Source organism: Lactuca virosa, chromosome 5 (genome assembly GCF_052849685.1).
Source record: "Lactuca virosa cultivar CGN04683 chromosome 5, Lactuca_virosa_CGN04683_v6, whole genome shotgun sequence".
In the NCBI taxonomy this organism is placed as follows: Eukaryota; Viridiplantae; Streptophyta; class Magnoliopsida; order Asterales; family Asteraceae; genus Lactuca; species Lactuca virosa.
Window position 1 is genome coordinate 316,948,140 of NC_136430.1, and position 23,356 is coordinate 316,971,495.

The 23,356-nt window shown below is 36.5% G+C and overlaps 1 protein-coding gene, 2 long non-coding RNA genes and 1 pseudogene across 11 annotated transcripts; 2 read left to right on the forward strand and 2 right to left on the reverse strand.

The window, feature by feature from the left end:
- Window positions 1–2,963: 2,963 nt before the first annotated feature.
- LOC145111581 (uncharacterized) lies at window positions 2,964–4,725 on the forward strand. Its single transcript, XR_013710329.1, has 2 exons — window positions 2,964–4,075; window positions 4,162–4,725. It is a non-coding gene; the product is annotated as an uncharacterized LOC145111581 (long non-coding RNA).
- Window positions 4,726–9,609: 4,884 nt separating this feature from the next.
- LOC145113111 (isopentenyl phosphate kinase-like) lies at window positions 9,610–10,526 on the reverse strand. The gene is made up of 5 exons (XM_079049226.1): window positions 10,424–10,526; window positions 10,195–10,292; window positions 9,955–9,997; window positions 9,794–9,855; window positions 9,610–9,696 (listed from the first exon to the last, which is right to left on the reverse strand). Exons 1-5 carry the CDS (start codon window positions 10,524–10,526, stop codon window positions 9,652–9,654), a joined length of 351 nt encoding a protein of 116 aa, XP_078905352.1. The 3' UTR covers window positions 9,610–9,651.
- A 202-nt stretch (window positions 10,527–10,728) lies between these two features.
- Window positions 10,729–12,524, reverse strand: LOC145113112 (uncharacterized; annotated as a pseudogene).
- Window positions 12,525–13,899: 1,375 nt separating this feature from the next.
- On the forward strand, window positions 13,900–18,929 carry LOC145115518 (uncharacterized). 9 transcript variants are annotated; one of them, XR_013711592.1, is made up of 6 exons: window positions 13,902–14,285; window positions 16,442–16,510; window positions 17,118–17,273; window positions 17,376–17,441; window positions 18,311–18,404; window positions 18,695–18,929. It is a non-coding gene; the product is annotated as an uncharacterized LOC145115518 (long non-coding RNA). The 9 variants fall into 9 exon arrangements; XR_013711586.1 differs by having other exon boundaries at window positions 13,900–14,285; window positions 16,442–17,273; XR_013711588.1 differs by lacking the exon at window positions 16,442–16,510 and having other exon boundaries at window positions 13,901–14,285; window positions 16,820–17,273.
- Window positions 18,930–23,356: the final 4,427 nt, after the last annotated feature.

The window sequence follows — 23,356 nt, forward strand, 5'->3', positions numbered from 1 at the left end:
TATTTATCATAGATGAAATTAAGCACTAAAACGTAAAAAAAAATCACGTCGAAACGTATACAAATTCGAATTTATATCGACACGTACATAAAAAAAACAAAGTAATTTGTTTAATTAATGAAGGAAATTTTTAAATTTTCGTCGAAATGTTAACATCCTTGAATTTATAGCCATCATACATAGATAAAAACATAACAAATTAGTTTTTTTTTTTAAGTTAACGAATTTGATAAAGTCCAAATCCAAATGGGTGAAAGTGACATTATAAAATTGAGGGGTGGTAACTGTAGAAATATCAGATTATGTATATTACAGGAGTAAACACAAAAGTTTAAAAATGAAGAAGATGAAAGTGATATTTTAGAAATTTCAAAGTTAAGGGGGTAAATGCTATATTTTAAAAAGTAGAGGGGTGAAAAAAGTAATTTTACAAAGTAGAGGAATAGAAAGTGTCGGTGTATATAAAAAGTCAAATTATATATATTACGGAGGTAAACACAAAAGTTCAGAAAATAAAATGGGTGAAAATATATTATAAAGTAAAATGGTAAAATCAATATTTTATAAAGTATAAGGATGAAAATGTTATTTTGAAAAGTAAAAGTAAAAACTAAAGTAAAATATATTAAAAGGAGAAAATATGAAAAGTGAAATAGTTAAGGGGGTTGAAAACCAAAGTCGAGGCCACCGACTTTGGTTTTTAGTAGACCTGACAAAACATGACACGACACGAAAACCGACACGAACCCGACACGAAATTAGCGGGTTAGGGTCAGAGATTTCGACACGTTTATGTAAACGGGTTGACACGACACGACACGATAATTAAACGGGTAGGGTTAGGGTCAAGACTTCCAACTTGAAGATGACTCGAATATGACCCGTTTAATTATATATTATTTATAATAAATTTCATATTTTATAAATATATTATATGTTATAGACTTGTAGTGGGCCAAACTCAAGAATTAGAAGTAATATTCAAAATTTCAAAGTTACTTAATTTTAGTCATCCTCACCACCTATCCCTTTTGCTCCCCAACTTTACCTCTTATCATTTTTCCTTCTAAAGTTACTATAAATTTTGTCATTCCATCTCATAACTCCAGTGTTTCACTTTTTCCTTTTTGCCTCCACAACTCCTACTTTCCAACCTTTAAAATATTTTAACCCGACATGACACAAGATATTTACAAGGTCTAAACCTTAACCCGAAACCTGACACGAAACCGACACGAAAATAAACGGGTTGACACGACACGACACGATAATTAAACAGATCGGGTTAGGGTCAAGCCATTTCAACCCGTTTAATGTTTTGACACGACACGAACCCGACACGACACGTTTTCCAGGTCTAGTTTTTAGTATAGATATAATTATCAGAGTAAATTACATTTTTGGTACCTGTGGTTTGATCAAATTTGCAATTTTGCTTCCTAAATTAAAAGAAATGATAAGTTGCATCCCTATAGTTTTAACAAATTGTAGTCTCCGTCCCTCCTTTTATTTTCTTCTAAATCTTTCGTTAAAAGATATAAAATGACTAATATACCCCCTATTTTATTATTTTATTGTATTATTATTAAACTATTTTTACACTACAAGAAAAGTGTTTAGATACAACACAAGTCATCCCTAAATATTAACCTTCTGAGATGACAATTCGTCTCTAAATTCATTTTGAAAAATTCAAATATTTTCATGATTTAGAAAGGACTTGTTCTCTCAAAAGAATTAGCGGGAAAATTTTCACCAAAGTTTGATTTGGTCGCGACTAAGGGGTTGTTTGTTTGACATCTTAATGATCCTATCAAGAGGCTGGGATCTGGATGATTAAGATTCGGAGTGTTTGGTTGAACCTTTTTCACCCTCTTAATCGGTAAGATGTGCCAAAAAATAGATATGATTCGGTAAGACCTAAGGATGAGTCTGAATAAAAAAATTACATCTGTTATCCTTGCCCTAACAATAAAACATCGTCCGTCTCTTTTTTATTCTTCACCTTCTTCCTACATATCGACCACTCCCTCATTCTCCCTCTTCATCATCCCCATCGACAGCTTCCCTGCTAGGCACCGGCTTCCCCGTCGCCTCCCCCCTGCCAGCCTCAGGCAGCGTTGCTCCATCTCTGACTTTGTCGCCTCCCCCCTCGCATCCTCCCCTTTGCCAGTAAGTTTTTTTATTTGTTTTTTTTTTGCTCAAAATTGGTGTTTCAATCATGTTCTTGCTGCTCGTTTTCTATGAAATTGGTGTTTTAATCGTGTTCCTTGTGCTCTATCTATGTGTTTGGTGTTTTAATCGTGTTCCTTCTACTCGGTTTTTATGAGATTTTGGTGTTTTTGACAGATTCTTGGTCAACATCAGTGCAATTTCTGTTAGGTATGTTCTGATTGCTTGTGATCAGGTTGATGAACAAAGCTTGGTGTTTTTGACAGATTCCATCTTTGTGAAATCCAATTTTACGATCAAGTTATATCTACTTTTAATCTTTTATTCATAGTTTGAATTATCAAATTGATAAATTTAGATGTTGTATGATATGTAATTGAATGTTGTATGATGTTTATTTTGTATGCAAAATATAGTTTAGAGGGTTAACATGGTCATTTTCGTCATTAAGAGATAGATATTCAGATGTCTAACCAAACATCAATTTGTAGTTCAGATATAGATTCATAAAGAGCCTCTATATCATCCAAGCATCTGCATCGTTCAGATATGAATCTTCCAGATGCTACCAAACAGCCCCTAATTGGAGATCTTTATATAGAAGCCACCATCTTTTCACATATCTTTCCTGCACAACAAGCCACCGGCATAAACCCCCCCCCCCCCCCCCCCCCCCCTTCTTCTTCTTCTTCTTCTTCTTCTTCTGGTCAACCCTCTAACACCACTATTCTTTGTGTCTATACAAAAACAAAAAATGAACTAAAATAAACACACATAGAAAGAATGCTAAAACAAAACATTATAGGGCTAAAGAAACTAATAGGATTAAAATTCAAACAAATCACATCAGAATTTGAGCTCAACAAACTCTGATTCAAAATCTACATCCCTAAATGCAACTAAAATCAATAAAAAACTAGGATCAATATATAAACACAAAAACTAAGACTATAACTCCAATTTAGAATAGTAATATATACTTTACAGAAAGCTAAAACCATAGTCACATAGATCGCCATATGAGTCACGATCCCCGTTCCGAACGTCACGTTCCCAAACGCGGTGCGTTTGCGTTCCAATCGGTGGCCGAAATGCTCTCTGATACGTGTAACCTGCGATCCTGTTTAATCTTCAATTCGGTACTGGAAACATGAAATCGGCGATCCGGATTGCATAGAAACGTGATTAGGATCGCCAATTTTGGATTTGGGATCGCCGATTTTGGTTTGAGCGGAAATTGCTTATCTCTAAGGAAAAAAAACATTTGACGTTAGGATAAAGTTATCGATCTCATCGATTCCTGGTATGTTTCTTTGATTCCTACATCTGATTCTTCCAGTGAATCTCGATTCCAATAATTATTTAACATGCCTCTTATCCCACATCACTACTCACCAGTTCACCCACATTACTCTCTCTATCAGTCTATTGCTCGGTTCTTTTTCTAGTTACTCTTCTTCATCACACAGACCATTTCCAATATATTGTTTCTTTATTGATTTGCTTGGTGTCAAAATGGTATTTTGCAATTCTTTTAACCACACAAAAGATAGTGAAACACAACCACCTGAAGCTTTTGTTGATATTGAGAATGAGGACCAAAGAGCATCAGATATAGGTACATCAGGAAGCAAAAAAACAACTTATAAGGATGCTAGCAGGCCTCTGTGGGAAGAAGTCACTTTTACTGGTTCTAGAACTGGTAAAAATGCAGGGGGAGCAAAGGTATGGATTTACAACCACTGCAAAGTCCAGTACACAAGTTCCTACACTAGAATTCACACACATTTCTTTGGGGCTCAACCTGGGAAGACCGCAGAAATACGAAGATGTCCGGTTATGATTAAGGACTGGGAGAAGCTACAAAGACTTTTGAGCAAGGTGAAAGAAGTCGAGAGCGAAGGTGTTTCAAAATCCTTAAAGAATTCTATACTTTCAAAAAAAGCAACATCAAGAAAAGTAATTGAGGAATCTTTTGGTCTTATGCAGCGAAATATGGTTGATATGAAAATAATTAGAGGATTGTGTGCTAATGGTATCCCGTTTAACGTCTTGCGGAATCCACAATTTATTGAAATGCTCAATGCACTCAAGAAGGCACCGGAGGGATACAAACCTCCGTCTAGTGAAAAGGCAAGAACCGTATTGTTAAATGAGTGCATGAGAGATGTTGAGAAAGACTTATCCCAAGTCAAAGATACTTGGTACACGTAAGGGGTTTCTATTGTTTCCGATGGGTGGTCTAATGTCAAACATAAGCCACTCGCCAATGCTCTTGCGGTGAATGCCTGTGGTGTTATGTTCATGTACGCGGACGATTTCTCGGGGGTCGAAAAAACAGGAGTGGAAATCTCTAAGTATCTTCGTGGAGCTATCGATGCGGTTGAACTGAGCAACATTTTGAAAGTGGTCACGGATAATGCAGCTAACTGCAAATCCGCCGGAAGACAAGTCGAGAAGGTATACAAACATGTATTTTGGTCACCTTGTTGCGTACATACTCTAAATTTGATTTTCAAAGATTTATCAAATGAATTTTTTTTGGTTAAATAATACCTATAAGAGAGGAATAACAATTGTCAAGTACTTTATAAACCACACTCAAGTCTTGTCAAATTTTCGAGAAAATTCCACATTAGAGTTGTTAAAGGTGGCTAAAACTAGGTTTGCATCTCACTATATTTTGTTAAAAAGAATCAAGGATTGTAGAGAGGCTCTTGCCACAACTATAGTCCTTAATTCTTGGAGGGAGTGGCTTAAAAATGGAGATGAAAACACAAAAGTTCTTGGTTTAAAAGTTGCGGATACAATCAAAGATGATTTGTTTTGGTAAGATGTAGACAATGTTTTAGCAATTACAAAACCCATTTTCCTACTCATCAAATTTTTTGATGGGGAAGGTCCTAAAATGGGTGAGATTGATGAAAAAATGGATAACATGTTTGGGGAGATTAAAGACATTATGCAAGAAAATACATATTCAAGCTATTACCCTCAAGTTGACAAGATAGTGTTAGCTAGATGGGAGAAAATGACAATCTCATTACATTATTTGGGGTTTGCATTAACTCCAAGATTTTATGATAGACAATATCTTCTGTAACATACACGTTCAGTTATCGTGTTATGTAATTTTAAAAGTAAATAATATTATGCAATATTATATGATTATGAGCGTTGAGTTCTAACAGATAGTTTTTACTAGAATTGAAGTAAAACTATGTTTAGAATCGTTCAGAAAGTGATGGGAAGTCTTATGAGATTCCGATCAAAAAGTTAACTATTGAAATTAACGAAAATATAAAGTTGAAAATAAGTAAAATTATATTATTGAAAGTTGTAAAGAATCTCGTTAGAAACATTTAGGCAAAAACCTCAACGAAATCCGAGCTATAACGAAGAAGTTATGACTCCTTAAAGTTTCGCGACAGAACCGGCACGACGCCATATGACGTAAAAAGTGAGTTTTTGATAAACTACTTTTTAGCCTGTATGATCTAAATTAAAGTCGTAGTATTCGTTAAACCGAGAATTTTCATAAAAAGAACGTCAAAATCTGACTTCATATGAGGAAGTTCTGATTTTTCTAAGTTTCGGTATAGCAGTAGACAGCTAAAAACTCGAAATAAAGATCGAGTGATTTTTAGCCGACGCAACCTAAACGAGAATCGAAGGTCTCGTCAATAGTAGTATAACGGTATAAAGGCAGACGAAACGGACATCGGATGAAGAAGTTATGAATTTTTACGGACTTTTCCTGTCCCGGCCCGTTAAAAATATAACTTTAAAAATAAAGTCAAAATTAGCCAACGGAGTCTAAACAAGAGTTGTAGAGTATAATCTCAACTACGCGTGGATATAAAGAACGTTAAAAACAGAGCGCGTATGCGAAATATATGAATTTTTTGAAGATTGGAAATTTGGAGTACGCCCAGCGTACTCGTGTTCACGGTCCGAGATTGGCCACGTCGCCTATTCCTCGCAATCGACACGTATCATGCAGGTTCGACACGTCTCATGCCACACATCAGGGTACGCCCAGCGTACAGAGCCGCATTGCGTACGCCCCGTGTACTAGAATTACGCCCAGCGTACGGAGGGTTTTCAGCCCACTATAAATATAAAGCGAAGCCTCTGGTTTTTGTTTACAAATTCCACTCTCTTTCACTCTCTAGCCTCTCTTTCAGCCTATCCTACACCCCCGAAGTCCCGGTATCATTCCCGACACCCGAAGCAAGTCCCGATATCATATTTTCAAGTCGAAACTCTGCCCGAGTAAGGCACGGTTTTCAACTAGAATTCCCCGTTTTCATCAAAGAAAGTCATATTTAGAGGCGAAGTGCTGCCCAAATTATCATTTTATCAATCAAATTATTTCACGGTGAGTTCAATATATAGGAACAATTGTATGTTATGTGTTATATATGATATATGTGCTTTTCCATGTTATTTTCCCGTGTTATTATTTCGTGCTATTTTGATAGCAAAGTTGTACCTTTGGCCATGTGATCAGTGAAAGGACTTAGATTCACAGTGGTATTGGTATGTAGCCTCTGGCCGTATAGAGCATGTCTCGCAAGATAATGATTTCTACCCCTATGGCATTGGGAGAAGGTTAGATAGGGCTGAAAGCCTGAAATCTACCAAAATGTTTAATCAGAAATTGTATGTCTTCTGTGCCATTTGGGCCGAAGCGTTATTGATGTATATCAAGTATTGAAATTGTTATGTCTCATTGATTGTATATCTTTGAATCAAATCATTGATTGATATGGAAAGCTTGTCGCATGATTCACATATGCCTTTGTTGTTCCTTGTTTCCTTTGCTTCTGCCATATTGAAGTATATATATGGCATAACGTTATATTGTATCTATTATTGAACTCACTAAGCGTCACCGCTTACCCCTCTCAGTGTTTAACAATTGCATGTAATAAGCATCCAGTTTAGTCATATACCGTTGGAAGATTTAGAATAGTTTATACTATTACTTTTGTACTTGGGTTTACGTTTGTATAAAAACTTTAATATACTGGGTAGTTTTGTAATATATTAAAACTTAGTCGGTTTGTATCCAGTCTTTTGTAATCAAATTATCAATGTAAAATATTGTTTATAAATATGCATATAGCATGTTTTGGAGTAACTTGGAGTAACAATGTCTTTAGTATGAAAGTTTGGGTCTTTCATCTTCAAAATTTAGCACCATGGGGTATTTCAAGGAAAGCTCCAAATCTAGATAAAGAGGTTGTGATTGGTGTCATGAAAGCATTCCATAGAATGTCCGAAAACGAAGAGGAGGAACGAGTGTTACGAGAACAATTCGTAACATTCCATATGAAAAAAGGAATCTATTCCATGGCGGCAACACAAACGGATGTCGTGACAATGGACGCAATAGATTGGTGGTCAACATATGGAGCCGAAACCCCGGAATTAGCCGTGGTAGCAAAAAAGGTACTTTCCCAACTGATTAGTAGCTTTTCGACGGAAAGAAATTGGAGTAACTACAAAGGACCACGAAGGATCAATGAAATTCATCAATGGTAGTGTCAAAACTACCACTACATAGGCTCTAAAACAACTTTTTGGAAAATAACTCTAGTTAATGTATCAGACTTGTTAAATGGCTCTTGGGTTGCTTTTAGGTGTTTGTCGGAACTTCAAAGAAGGGTAGACAAAAATATCACTACTACAAAATTGAGCTTTATCCACGACAAAAAAAAAACTCGTCATTATACACACTATATGTCGGTTTTTTTTTCATTCAAAGTTTAAGGCACTACTAGAAAAACAGCCTTTTACGACGCGCAATGTGTGTCGTAAAACGCTCAGAAGACGCGCAAATGCGTGTCAAGGAAGACCCTGTCATAACGAGAGACGACACGCTTTTGCGCGTCGTCTATTTACGACGCGCATTTACGACACGCATTTACGACGCTCATTTACGACACATAATGCTTATCAAGGAAGGCCATGTCATAAAGGAAGACGACACGCATTTGCGTGACGTAACCTTACGACGCACCTTTAGGACGCGCATTGCGTATCATTAAAGCCGCTGTCATAAATGAAGATGACACGCATTTGCGTGTCATAAACTTCAGCAACCATTTACGATATGCATATATGACGTGCCTTTATACTCTTTTATGTATAATACAAAAATATAGAAACACATATATCCCAAAACAATCAGTTTCATCCAATATCATGTCAAAAAAACTTAATACATTAATATTAAAGAGATCTGATTGTACATTGTTATTAAAAGGTTTTCCCTAACTATATAACCTAATACTAGATTGCTATAAAGGGGCACCTTCTTGTTTCAGTAACTCGTCATTAAGCTGTCTGAAGAAGCTCTAAAACCCTTCATGTATCCAACCAATCATCATGTCTCTTAGCTTCAATATCAATCCCAACTCTTGATCAAGAACAACACGGAAATCCTACACAATAATCATGCCAGTTGTACAATATCAATATCAACTAATTAATAATACACATGGTATGTATGAGAGTGGAATCAAAATGATCTACCAATAAGAGTTTTGTAGCTGCCTTGAATCAAAGTATTTTTGGTGGCCTCAAGGGCAACTTCCAAAGGATACTCATTGATTGTGCCATCTTCCTTTTGAATTTGCAGGAGAGTTTCTAGTAGTTCAAATCAGAAAAGAAAACCAATGAGTGTCAAGCAAAGTGTTCCCCTTTTTCTACTCCCTACATAAAAACTTAATTGATAAAATATCAAATGTGACATAAACCCTTAAATCAAAATGCATAGCTGAACACGATAAAAACCAACCTTTAATATAATGCAACCTCTTAACGTCTCCAATCCATCATATCACCATTTTTATAATTTACTTTGGACTAAACACGGTAAAAACCAGATAACATGGGGATCATTTTTATGATTTACTCTAAAAAATATATTACCCTGTTAAAAGAATTAGAAGCCTGATCTTGATGCAGCTACAAATTCGATGAGCTTTAATAACTTTTCTACAAACACCAATCGTTCTTGTACCTGTATAAAACAACAGAAAAAAAAATCACTTTCCATTTAAACCATGATAAAACCAAAAGGTTTTTTTACCACTTAGAAAAAGCTTTAATAACTTTTTTTTATTAAAAAGATTCAACAGTTTAGTGCATATGAAAATTTTAATGTTTCATTATTTTTTTTGACTAAGTAATCTATTTTGTTAGTTATACAAAATGTGCTGCAAGTGACTTATAATTACATCTCCACTTTATATAGTGCATACAATTACAATTTACAATTACACCCCTATTGTTAGATGCTACTTACCAGTGACTCATCGAGTACTGCATCCCCATGCAAAACCTACTGTGTTGAGAAACCTAAAACTTACCCTTCAAGGTCGTATTGTGAATGAACACTCTGAATGACAGTAAATGACAATTTTACCCTTCTGTGTTGAGAAACCTAAAACTTACTGGAACAAAACCTCAGTCAAGGGCAATAACCACTGCTGACACATCAGCAGATGCTATCTGTAAAAACAAAAGATTTTCATTGTTGTATTGTTGTGAAAAAGGTGTATAAATTTCAAATGAGTTGATGGAAGACAGTTTTTGAGTGCTTCCTCACATTTCTTTCATGGGTTGACCATCCACAAGAAAATGGAGACATTGCAATTGATGGAATACCCTCTGCAAAATGAGTTAAAAACATAAGTCAACATGCAATTGGATATCCAGAAGTCAAAATTAAAATGAGTGGAAACTTTAGTTTGATAATGAGAAGTCTACCTCTTGCAAGTGCTCTAACTATTTCAAGATTGAGGGATGTCACCTAATAAAATGAGAAACAGTTAGAGACATAAATTTAGTAGTAAATGAATAACATAAGATATACTAAAAAGTCAATGAAGGTGAAGTTTATACAAAAGTAGATATTACAAAGATACAACTTGAAAAAAAAAAAAAACAGAATGAGGGTATAGCCTTGAAACAACAATAATAAGCTAGTGGTAAAGAAATAGAGCTTACAGAAATCCTAGTAGCAACAAAGCCAGCTTTCACTAGAGGTTTATTCAACCCCCCTTTATGAACACCGGATTTGCTAGCTTGGAAGTGACCAAAAGAACCTGAAAAACAAAGTGGCACATAAAATGGATAGAAAAAGGAAACTTGATTGTTAATGAACCAAATCATTGGAAATTAATTGCAGTGAAAACTTTTTATCATAGAGAATGAATAAGCAAGCAATATTCTTTACTCACCAGCTCCATGAATAACAACGAAACTGTTGCAGTCAAAAGCTTCCAATCCATTTCAAGAACCGAAGTTTCTGAAATTCCAGGGCGTTTGCTCCAATCCATTTAAAGAACCGGCCCAGATGAAGATCCAGACATCATTGCCTCCCGCAACTATGAAGAACCCTCAACAAGATTGCTTTCATTTATCTTTTTAAAGTCATTCTTGCATGTGATTGCGGCACCTCCTAATACGCAGAAACCCCAATCAGTAGTGAACACGACAAATTGAGACTAATCATGATTTTAAAGAAGAACGGAGAGTACTTTAGGAATCCCATTTCCCCTAGTTCATAAACATAGAATAAAAAATATAACTGAAACCAAAACAAGGTTAACTCTCTTATTAATTCATTTTTAATTTTTAATAAACTAAATACAAGAACTTGGTCAACTCACCTGTACGTATTTTGACTTTTCGGCAGTCAATTCCTTGGTCAATATTGTTAACCTATATAAGGAAAAAAAAAAATAGATAAATTAAATATACTTCCTAAGACATGAAAAGGAAATAAAAATTTATGATTTTACTGGAACCCAGTTTATATTGAGTAACAAGTAACAACCTAGATTGTAGCTCAGAAACCTTGATAAGCAGCAAACGTTCTCTATCAGAAATTTCAACCTGAAAAAAAAAAAAAATACCATTTAAAAATTAAATTTATGTTTATGGACCTTTGGAAATGCTTAATTTATTATTTCAAAGAACAAAAAGTAGTAACGCATAATAAACTAGAAAGGAGTGGAAGGAAGTAAGTCATGAACATACAGCTCCATTGTTCTCAGAGCTGCGAGGCAATGGTGGCAACTTCCCCTTTTGAGAAGCTGAAATACAATCAGACAACATATTTTACAACCATATTAAAGGTTTAAAAATGAACGAAATAGAAACATACATCCATTGATTTTTTTTATTGTTTATTATAATAAATGGAGAATTTAACTCACCTTCTGCTGATACCTCAGCTGGTTGCAAGCTATTCAACAGATTCAAGATAAGATCCTGGAGAAAGAACACCATTAAAAATTAAAATGGGTTGATGATTTTTTTTAACAAAAAGTAAGCATAGTTTAATTAGTTTACCTATTGAAGTGATGTCTGCTGAAAGAGGTTTTGAAGGTGGGGCATGAGAACTGATGCAGGTAAATTGTTATGTATAGAAATAGAACTGCTATTCATCTCCCCAGGTGTAGGCTGCCAAACACACAAAAAAATCAGAAATGTATAATTTTGCATCAATGCATGAAATTATAAAAAAAGACAAAAACATGTTTTGAATCAAATATCCACTCTCCTACACTCGCAGACTTCCTCAGTAATTTATCCTATATATATTAAATAATAAGGAATCACAAGCGCCATTAAATTAAAATAACATAAAAAGAAATTACTTATTTACAGATAATTCCATATTTGGAATTTTATTTTACCTGGGGGACCTTCAAGGAACTATACATAATGGAATATCCTTTACAAGATCTAGGTCTTCTGATGTCACATAAAACCTACCTTTTATTTGTACTAAATTTGCTTTTGACTTATCATCCATAGAATCCCTGTATCCTGTGCAAGTTAAAAAAAAATATATAAAAATATATAATCTCACATGTTTAAGAAAAAAAACAAGGGTTTTCATTGATGTTGAAATGAATAGTAATACCTCCTGATGGTTTAATTGGAGCTGATAAACTGTTTCCTGAAGCTCGGTTTGGAATGTTTGAATAGTAGGATCAGTAGAGGTGGTACCACTACATATTAGATCAATTGCAAAGAAAGTTCACAGATTGGGTAACTAAATAAAGGAAATCAAGTGGAAATCAACGAAACTTGAATATTTAATATCAGTTTGCTTGTCTCCATTCTCCTGCTAACTGGTTCCTCTTACTGACTTGCTTTAGCTCTGTTAAAATAAAAAACCAAGGCTATCGGAAAGCTGCAAATTACAAAAAGGTAAAACAGAAAAATAAGAGAAAAAAACCTAATACAACACCATATAATAACTCCAAGGAGAACTACAGAATTACAAACTCCCCACAGGAGATAAGCCCTAGTTGAGATGCCATCAGGAACACCACTAGATAATATTAGAGGAGAAATATCACTCCAACAAAGCTCCGAATGCAAAATCAATAACAAACTAGGCCCAAACAACTTTCAAAACAGCTCCAGGGGCAAAAATGTTATAAAAGTTTGATGATTATGCTCAGCTGTTGTGAATTTGAGGAAACAGAAGCTACAAGTTCTCCAAGTGGAACCATCTTCTATTGCAAGTTCTGCAACTTGCAAAGCATAATAATCAATTATAAATAAAATAAAGGCTTACAGCTCCTGTAAAAGGGTCAGATTAAAGAATGAAGGTGGTATTGAACCTTCAAAAGAATTCCCCTCAAACCTCCTATAGGAACATCAAACATAAATTATATTTAAAAAGTTCACAGTGAAAAGCATGTAAATAATCTAAATGCTTCCTTACAAGGGTACAGATGACCTAATTTTTTTAAAAGAACTCTAGAACTGATACGTACAGTGTAATAAACAAAGCACTGTTGAAGGCCCTTCATCATCTTCCACTGCCCTTACTTCCTCCGGTGACAATTTCGAACATAACCCAAAGATTCCTGAAAAAAATAGAAGAAATAAAACCCTAAATCATACAATCGAAGTTTAGGGTTTACAAAATTCATAGGATGTAAATCACCCAAAAAAACTGTAAAATAACATGCAATTTAAGAAGCAATTAGCGTCAATTTTGAATTGGGGAAACAAACCTTAGTTCTCTTTTCTTCGCCATGGAAAACCACAATTTGACCTCGTGATTTATCGTATACGAATCATTGGGATCCATGTTCTTGAGTAGATTGAGATTCAGGGTTTTTGGTTCTTCGGGAGTTAGATCTTTCAAAGGTACATGTTTCATCCCCATTTTATCATGCTTCCCTACCGATTCCTAATCGAAAACCATGATTTATAGAGCTTGAACTTCAGGATCTTTCACAACTAGATTGAATTCTTCATTCCATTCAGGATTCAAGTTCTTGTGTTTTACAGTCGTCTTCTTCGATGGAAACTTATCATCTGCGATTTTGGAACGGCGGAACTCTGTGGCGAAACCGATAGAAGATTGGAACGAGATTCAGTTTACCAGAGTTCCAACACACACTACTAGAAAACACAGCAATAGCGACAGAATTTCAGCGACGGAAAAAATCCGTCGGAAAAAGAGACGGATTTCCGACGGATTCCCGACAGACAAACTATTTGGATATTAGCGACGATTTCGCGACGGTTTAGCAACGGGATAAAATTGGTCGGTAATCCGTTACAGTATACCGACGGTTTACCGACGGAAATCACAAAATTGAAATTCCGTCGGAAATCCGTTAGTTAAATTCGATTTTCTTTTTTTATTTTTCAAATATTTAGGGCAAGTCCGTAAATATGCGACTGAAACTAAAAACAGAGCGTTTGCCCTGCTCTCGCTTCCCCTTTTTTCTTTCCAGTTCACGTGAAGAACAAACACCTCCCACTCATCTCCGATCTTCAACCATCCGGCCACTGCATCCGCCATCACCGCCCGCAGCCAAGCCCTCCGGCTCCTCCAAGTCTTCGACACAACATACCTTCTCCCTCCCACTGTCGTTCTGACCTGCAACCCACCGCCTCTTAACCGAGTAAAATTGCTCCCGTTTATCTATTTGCGAACGACGGCTAGCCTCACGCCCTCGCCTTAGTCTATTGCCGCCGCCACCACCGTCGAAGTTGCTGCTGCACATGGTGGACCTTACCATTGGTCCGATTTCACCTTTTTTTCTCTCCAAGTTTTGGTAAAAAAAACCCTAACTTATTTTTTCTAGTACATCGATTGAGTTTTAGGTTTATATTTTTTCTTCAGTGGATTATCATATCTCCAATTAGCATTAGATAACCTATCAATCAGATTTTGTTGATAAATAGTCTTATACTCTTCATAAAACCAGGATTGTCATGATGTAAGTTTTGAAGACTTACTCCTATTCTCTTTCATCATGGCTAGCAGTTGAACAATTCTTCTGCATATTCATTTTTATCTCTAATTAACAGTACAATATAGGAGTAAATAAACTGTTGTTCTTGTTTCTTGAGGAGGGGTTTCTCAATGGAGAAACTGGAACCACGTGATTTCTTCCTTGGGGTTACTTTTGACCTTTTGCCAGTCATTGTGATTGTGGTTTTCGTTGGTGTTGGTGTTTGTGGTGAGGGTGAGACTCTTAGAGCAGTGACAACCAGTGATGAGAGTGATCTCTCTTTCCTCCTTAAAGGCACAACTTCAGGAGCCTTCACCCTTCTCCTTTTGTATGGCAAGATTTTTGCTCTCAGATCTTGTAAATTATGGTCTGGCCTGTTCTTCATCAATCAACAGTTAAGCTGTTCTTGTTTCTGTTGTTGTTGCTTGAGTAACAAGTACTCATCCAATACAGACAACTGTGGTGTAGGTATTTGAGTGTTTTATCTGTGACATGTGTTGTTGTTGTAATAAGCTAGAAGCTTTTCGGGTGTTAATGGACCCAGTGAGGGTAGATTCTGTCCTTGCAGCCTCTGGTGGGCCCCAAATGGTGTCTCTGAAGAGGGAAATGTTTACCCTGAAATGGGTCCAACCCGTTTTGAACAGGAAAGTTAGACCAGCTACACTGTTTGCAGCAGAGTTTGACCTTTCAGATAAGCCTTGAAGAATAGACATGAACTCTGGATTTGGAGGATTTTGAGGTAAAACTGAAGGATTTTGAAGAATGTCAGATTTAGGGGGCCCAGACCAAAGAGAGTAAGGACTAGACATAGATTTTTGCCTTTCAAGCTGCATCAATTTTGCAATTCCCATAGCTGGAATCGAACCAGGGTTCCCAAAATACCCCTGCATACCTTCAGAAATCCCGAACTCAATGAATCTATTCTCAGCTTCTGTGGTCGACCCATGTTGAAACCTTGGATCATTCTTCATCATATCATTAGGATTAGGAATACTGGATTCATCATTGATTTCACTTTTAGCAGCAGTAAATCCAGGTGTAGGTCTGGCTTTTGCACGAAGGTGAGGCATGACATCACCAAGTAAAGCAAAAGGTGAGTCATTTGGTGCATTTGCAAGACGTACTTGCAAATCAATCCCAAAATATGAAGCCTCAAACCATCCAATAATATCAATACCAATAAAAGGACCTTGAATTGAACCTTTATAAAAAAGAACCAAATCTTCAGGTGATGGCTGTGATTGTGAAAGTATCCTTGCTTCATGTTCCCTATCCATAGTATTTCCAGATTGTTGCCTTTTGATAACTGGATTTGTAACATTTGCAACATTTGAAACATTTGTGACATTTGTTAAACTGCTACTCCATTCATCGACAGTATTCGGTTGTGCACGTTGCCCCATGGATAAATATCATTTTTTTCGGATATGGTCCAAGAAAAAAATTTAAGCATTTTTTTGTTGCCATTTCATTGTTTCTTAATGTTTTTCAACCTGGGGTCGTCTAAATGACCATTTTGCCCTTGGCTTCTCCATTTCTTTTATCTAGCTCCTCAAGATACCAACGTTTGTAATCATTTATGGTGTAATAGGATGTACTTATATTTTTTCTATTACATCGATTGAGTTTTAGGTTTATATTTTTTCTTCATTGGATTATCATATCTCCAATTAGCATTAGATAACCTATCCAATCAGATTATGTTGATAAATAGTTTTATACTCTTCATAAAACCAGGATTGTCATGATATGATTAAGTACACTTCATAAATCAATTATCATGAACTTAATTTGAAAAGAACATAGCCTTTAATCTCTTACTTTTTGATAAAAATCAACTTGGTCATGCTTAATTTGCAATCAGGTTTGCCCAATCTCCTAGATTCCCTGCATTAGTTATAGTTCTAGAAGGTTTATAGCTGTTTTTGGTATTATCATAAAGATAATGAGTTTAGATACACTCCTAATGAAAATAGGTACTTCAAAGATACAGTTGGAGATGGAGTGGAGTGATTGCTTCTGATCCACAAGGGGATTATTAGTTGGTATATAAGAGACTTTTTTTTTAATTGTTCATCCCATTGTTTCTTTACTATAACTTTTTTTAGAGTACTTTTATAATTTTTTTTTAAATTGTCTGAGTTTCTTTTCTTATTGTAATATGTGAAATTGAGCAAATTAATCACACAAGGCGGAACTTCATTTTCTTAAAATACTTAATACTTTTCTTCATTACACAAACACAATGCAAATTTCAATTCAAGAAAGAAAGGTATCTTTCATTGTACTCTTAAACTTTTTTTTTACGTAATGTTATATAATTTATAAAGAAATATTCCCATTTCTTTCACCAGGTAAAACTGATAGACTGAAAAACGAATTTCTTTGACAACCCATATGAGCAAATCGCTGCCACGTCATCCCTCAACATCTTTGGACTACTTACAAGAACTCCAATTCTAGATCCTTCACATTCTATAAGTATTTCTACATTATAAATTAATGCTATTTACAGTGAAAATTCAATCAATTTTTTCTTGTCAAGGCCTTTTACTTTGAAAATTTTACCATTTTTAGCATTGTACTTTTGTTATTATTATAAGCTTATTTCCCTTTTAAAATTCAACCCATTAATAGCATTGCATTTTTCAGGTTTCTTTAGTTTGAGGTCAACTGAACAGGAAAGGAGAATTTTGAGTATTGTGTAGTTTGTCTGGACAGTTGGTTCACTCGTTTGCTGATGTTATAAATGTTAAGCGGCCTTGAAATGGGTTTTGTAGTAAGCTTTGGCATTAATTCAAAAAACGAGTGAGTTTGTTTGTTTGCTTTTTTTTTTAATTAAAGTATTAATTATGGTTAGAATTGTGAGATTAATAAAACTAAAACTTTTTTTGATTGGTTTTTGTATAGGTATTTTTTCTTCCTGGATAGGAAAAGAGGATACAGTTGCTGAACTTGTGTTGGACGTTTTTTTAGGTAATTTCTTATTTTCTTTGGCATTAACCAATTTATCAACTTTTTACTAATTTGCAATTAAAAGTATTCATATTTATTTTGTCTAGTTGGGTAGAAATCAGATTTAGATGTACTTGACCTGTGCTAGTCACCGAAGCATTTTCTCTGGCATTTTTGTCTAGTAATGAACTCTGCAATCAAAAAAGTAATTAGCTATTCACTTTCATTTTTAAAGTACTCAAATGCTTTTCTTTTTAATGAAAAAAAAAGCAAGAGAGATTTTATTACTATTTTTTTAGAACGACCACTTGAGGGAGAGACACCTTTCTCATACACCTGATATGGTGGATGGCGGACAAATTATTACTACTACTAGCAAGATAAGTAAAAAAAAAAATTACAAAGAGAAAATAACATTTATTTTCTCTTTGTGTAGCTAACCAACTTTAGTTAATTTCTAACTTAGTGCTTCTATTAAAAAAGCAAAAGAATGATTGAGATACAATTTTATCAAAATGCTCCAAATATCATCATGATAACAATTGCATCCAAATATCTCTTTGAATCACATTAAGCGCCACATGATTGGCCGAAGATGTAGAAAAAAAAGGGATATCAAAAAAGTTTAATATTTTTTGAATAGTAACCATTTGTGATAATATAAACCTGGACCTTTGATACAAAAAGTATCAATGAATTTTTTTCTTCCAATGTGATTATTCCATGTTTTAATACTTAGACTTCTTCTTGTTTATCATTGAAAATTGAAGATCTATAACCTAAGTATCAATGAACCATTTTCTTCTATTTAGTTCAAAATTAGTAAAGTATGTTGCTATTTCCTTCTCTATTTTATACTAATTATATATGTTTGTTGGAATATATTTCAGATAAATGAATTAGAGAGCATGCTCGAACGGGAAGTGAAGAAACAGGAGGAAATACAAGCCAATCTTTTGAAGCAAAATTCACAGGAAGATAAAAGTTAATATTGAAATAATTTGATATTTTAAAGGTTTAATTATGAGAAATAGCAACGCACTTTACCAAAGTTCTTGATTATGGCAAAAGTACATTGCTATTATGAGTAAAAACATAAAGTATTTTGTATAATCGTGAAAAAACTGAAAATGGTTTCTATTATGATTATTTGAAAGTATACAACTATAATGAATAAAAACATAAAGTAAGCCCTTTATGGTCTAACATTTGAGGGCATTTATGGTATTTGACAATATATAAATATCTCTCTAGCTAACAACTCTCAATGATAGGTGTGGAATCTACGAGCCAATCAAGAAGGAATTCTCTATTGGTTGTTGACAATATTTGACAATATGGATTGAAATTTATGGTATTTGACAATATGGATTGAAATTTATAGATTTAATGTATGTCAAAGGATTGAAATTTTTGGATTTATTTCTATATTTGTAGGTTTCAAAATATAGATTTGATGTATGTTTAAAAAATTTATGTGTTGAATATGTAATTATTTTTAGTTTTTAATTTCTTCATTGATTTGTAAATTTTTTTGTAATGCCAAAATCCGTCGATAATCTGTCACAAAATTTTTTTGTAGTCATTTCGAGATTCCGTCGGTAATCTGTTAGTAAGTTATTTCAAATTCCGTCAGTAATCCGTTAGTAAGTTATTTCAGATTCCGTCGGTAATCTGTTAGTAATCCGTTAGTAACTTTTTCCGTCGGTAATCCGTTAGTAACTTTTTCCGTCGGTAATCCGTTGCAAACTATATTCTGTTGGTGATCCGTTACTATTTCTGACGGAAAAATCCGTCACTACAAATTAGCCATAGCCGTCGGAAATCTGTTACAAACAATTAGCGACAAGAATATACCGACGGATTTTGGTGTGTTACAATTCCGTCGGTAAAGAGCATTAGCGACGGATTAGCGACAGTTTTGACCGTCGGTAATGCTCTTTTTTGTAGTAGTGACATAAGTCCGAGTTATACGCTTTCAGATCTATACTTCTGGAGATATTGTCAGGCGAAGAAGTCAAGTGAGGAAGGAAGGAAGGAACGTCGATAACTAGGGCAAGGCGGCAGTCAATGTGGAGGGGGACGGAAGGAGCATCGTAACTAGGGAAAGAGGGAAACAAAAATGGAGGATAAAAAAGAAGACGGGTTTTCAAAAATTTGGGGATTTCATTTTGCCCAGTATCTACTAAACGCGCCTTTCATTAAAATTATAAAGCGACACTTATAGAGGACGCGCATTTTAGATACAGCGCCCTCCGTGTTTTTAATTTTTTTCTTTTGACACTAATTTAAGGGAACGCAATAATGCGTGACCTAAATCCTTAAATTTTTTGAAGAGATGACACTTTTTTAATGTCACTCTCTTTTGCGTAACATAAATCAATGAGTGTCGTGGTTTGCACGACGTAAAAGGGTATTTTTCTTGTAGTGAGGAAATGTCGCGTCATTAATGATAAGTTATGTCGTTGTTTAATTGCGGTGAGTATAACCCATGAAAACCCGTTGTTATAGGTCAAACCCATCATTATATGGTAGGGTGTTTTTTTGACATGTATCTATCTTATTTTTGTAACCGTCATTTATAATACTGAAACATCCCAAAAATACGATCCAAAATTTTCATTTTTAATTATTCATAAAACCATAAATACCATTCATCGTCTCATAAAAACATAATTAATGTATCTCAAATCATCATAAAAAAATATTGTATCAAAATCATGTGTCAAAATATCAGATTCTAAACATCCCAGGCTGAAACGAATGGTGTGTGCACTGCAATCATCCCCAGATATTCCCTTTGCTAGCGGAAGTACCTGAAACAAAAACTATAAGCACGAATCTTAGTGAGTCTCCCCAAACTACCCCATACCATAACATATAACATGCATCTAGGAGATACGGGCCTCGCCCACACTCAAGGAGATACAGGCCCCCGCCCACACTCGGCTAACTATGAGATACGGGCCTCACCCATACTTAGCTATCTTAGAGATACGGTCCTCACCCACACTGTGCTAACTAGGAGATACGGGCCTCACCCACACTCAGGTGGCTAGGAGGTAAGGGCCTCGCCCATGCTCCGCTATCCGGGAGATACGGGCCCCCGCCCACACTCCGGTAACCAAATATACATACAAGTGTCACGCATACAACAAGTATAACCATAATCTACCAATTCATATTCATACTCAGATAATACTAAGATACGGGCGTTGCCCACACTTAGCTATTAATCATAAACAAGTCTAAGATACGGGCCCAGCCACATTTAGATACTAAACATAAATAATTCTAAGATACGGGCCCAGCCCACACTTAGCTACTAAACCTAAATAATTCTAAGATACGGGCCCAGCCCACACTTAGCTACTCTCCACGGGCCGGTGTTGGTGCCTTCAACCCGTTCCTACTGAAGGAAACTCAACTCAAATTCGTGTGAATAACTGAAATGTCCCTGCTCCGCAACCGGCACTGCTCACACCCTATACATAACAACCACTTGGCTACCATTCCATGCTAAAAACCCCTTCACGGTTCAACCTTGATCAAAGTCAAGGTCAAGGTTAAAGTCAACGTCCAGTCAAAGTCAACCCTGAGTTGACCCAACTCGTCGAGTTTACCCTTTAAGTCGTCGAGTTCTCATATATTACTGAATCGTGAACTCACGATCTAACTCGTCGAGTTTCCTCCAACTCGCCGAGTTTCTCCTACTCGACAGAAACGGGACTTCCTAACACAACTCGTCGAGTTCCTTGCCGACTCGCCGAGTTTCATGAATAGGATCGGGAATTTTCGACCGGACTCGTCGAGTTCTTTTATGAACTCGCCAATTCCCTTGCATATCTAACCTATACATCCTTTTCCTTAGATCTAAGGTTCCCGAATACAAATCCATATTGTTTCCATGACCCATTTCTATAAAGTTGGCAACTTGATGGTTTTGCACGCCTCAAATGGACCCAAACTCAATTTATAGCAATCTACCTCCATGAACATGGCCTTTTCTTGGACAAGAACGGGTGTAAGACCCTTTTTATAATTCTAAGGGCAAAATACTAGTGGAAATGGGAATCCTTGACATACAATCCATGAAGGGCTTCATATTTCCCACAAAGGGATCAAAAAGACTCATAAATCAAAACTAAGAGAGATCTAGGTTATTATTCATCAAGTTAGTGACTTTTTACCTCAGAAAGCTGCCAAAGGTAGATGAGATCCCAGATCTAAAGCTTCTCTTCAAGCTTGATGGCTTCTAGTTCTTCCAACTCCTTTACCAAGCACAAAAACACACTCAAAACCTCAAGTTTCTCTCAAAAGGGATCACAAACGATTTAGGGTTTCAGGGATTAGGGTTTGGGACTTGGAGGCTAGAAATGAGGCCATAAAGTGGGGATTAAGATGCTTAAATAGGGTGCAAAACCCCGAAATTAGGGTTTCATCCTGACAGCCCTACTCGTCGAGTCGAGGCTTATCGACTCGTCGAGTAGGCGACTTAAATCCCCCGTCCAATCTCGTTTCTACTCAAAGAGTCTGGGGCTCCCAACTTGTTGAGTAGCTCTTCAAAAATGAATAAATTATAATTAAATGCGTACCGGGAATCGGGCATTACAATTCTCCCCCACTTGTGTTAGACTTCGTCCTCGAAGTCTACTGTGTCGGGAAACAACTCTGGGTAGTGCTCCCTCATCTCCTCCTCGGACTCCCAAGTCCACTCTGAACCCCTGCGGTGCTGCCACTACACCTTCACCAGCTCAACCCTCTCGTTCCTCAGCTCCTTCGTCTCCTTATCGAGAATAGCTACTGGTCTCTCGATGTAATTCAGGCTGTCATCAACCTGAATGTTCTCTAGAGGCACAACTGCTGAGTCATCCACTAAGCACTTCGGCAGCTGAGAAACATGGAAAATGTTGTGGATCTTGCTGAGCTCTGATGGAAGATCCAATACGTACGCCACCTTGCCCATCCGGGCTATAAACCTGAAAGGGTAGATGTACCTGGGGCCCAGTTTATCCTGCTTCCTAAACCGGATGACACCTTTCCAAGGTGACACCTTCAGAAGAACCATGTCGCCAACCTAAAACTCCAAGTCTGAACACCGCTTTTCGGCGTAGCTCTTCTGCCGACTCTGAGCAGTTTGGAGCCTGCTCCGGACCTACTGGATCCTCTCTGTAGTCTTGAGTACTACCTCAATACTCCCCATGACTCTCTGACCGACCTCGCCCCAACAGATTATGGTCCTAAACTTCCTCCCGTAGAGCATCTCGAAGGGAGGTCGGTCTATGCTGGCGTGGTAACTGTTGTTATACGAAAATTCCACTAACGGAAGATACGTATCCCAACTGCCACCAAAATCCAAGACGCATGCGCTTAGCATGTCCTCGAGAGTCTGTATCGTCCTCTCGCTCTGTCCGTCCGTCTGAGGGTGGAAAGCGGTGATGAAGTGGAGACGAGTACCCATATCGTCGTGAAACCGCTTCCAATATCTGGAAGTAAAACAGACATCTCGGTCTGATACCACCGAGACAGGCTCTCCATGTCGGGCCACTATCTCAAGCACGTAGATCTCGGCCAGCTTCTCGGCCGATATACTCTCCTGGATCGGGATAAAATGAGCACTCTTGGTCAACCGATCCATGATGACCCATATCGAATCTACTCCACGTGCGAAAGCTTGGTGATGAAATCCATGGTGATATCTTCCCATTTCCACACGGGAATGTCTAGCAGCTGTATCTTCCCGTGTGGTCTCTGGTGCTCGGCCTTGACCTTCCTGCAGGTCAAGCACCGGTCTATATACCATGCTACGTCCCGCTTCATGCAGGGCCACCAGTAATCAAGGCGAAGATCCTGATACATCTTCGTCTCCCCGGGATGGATAGAGAACCTCGACTTATGGGCCTCATCCATTAGAACCCTTCGTACTCCGCCCCAGT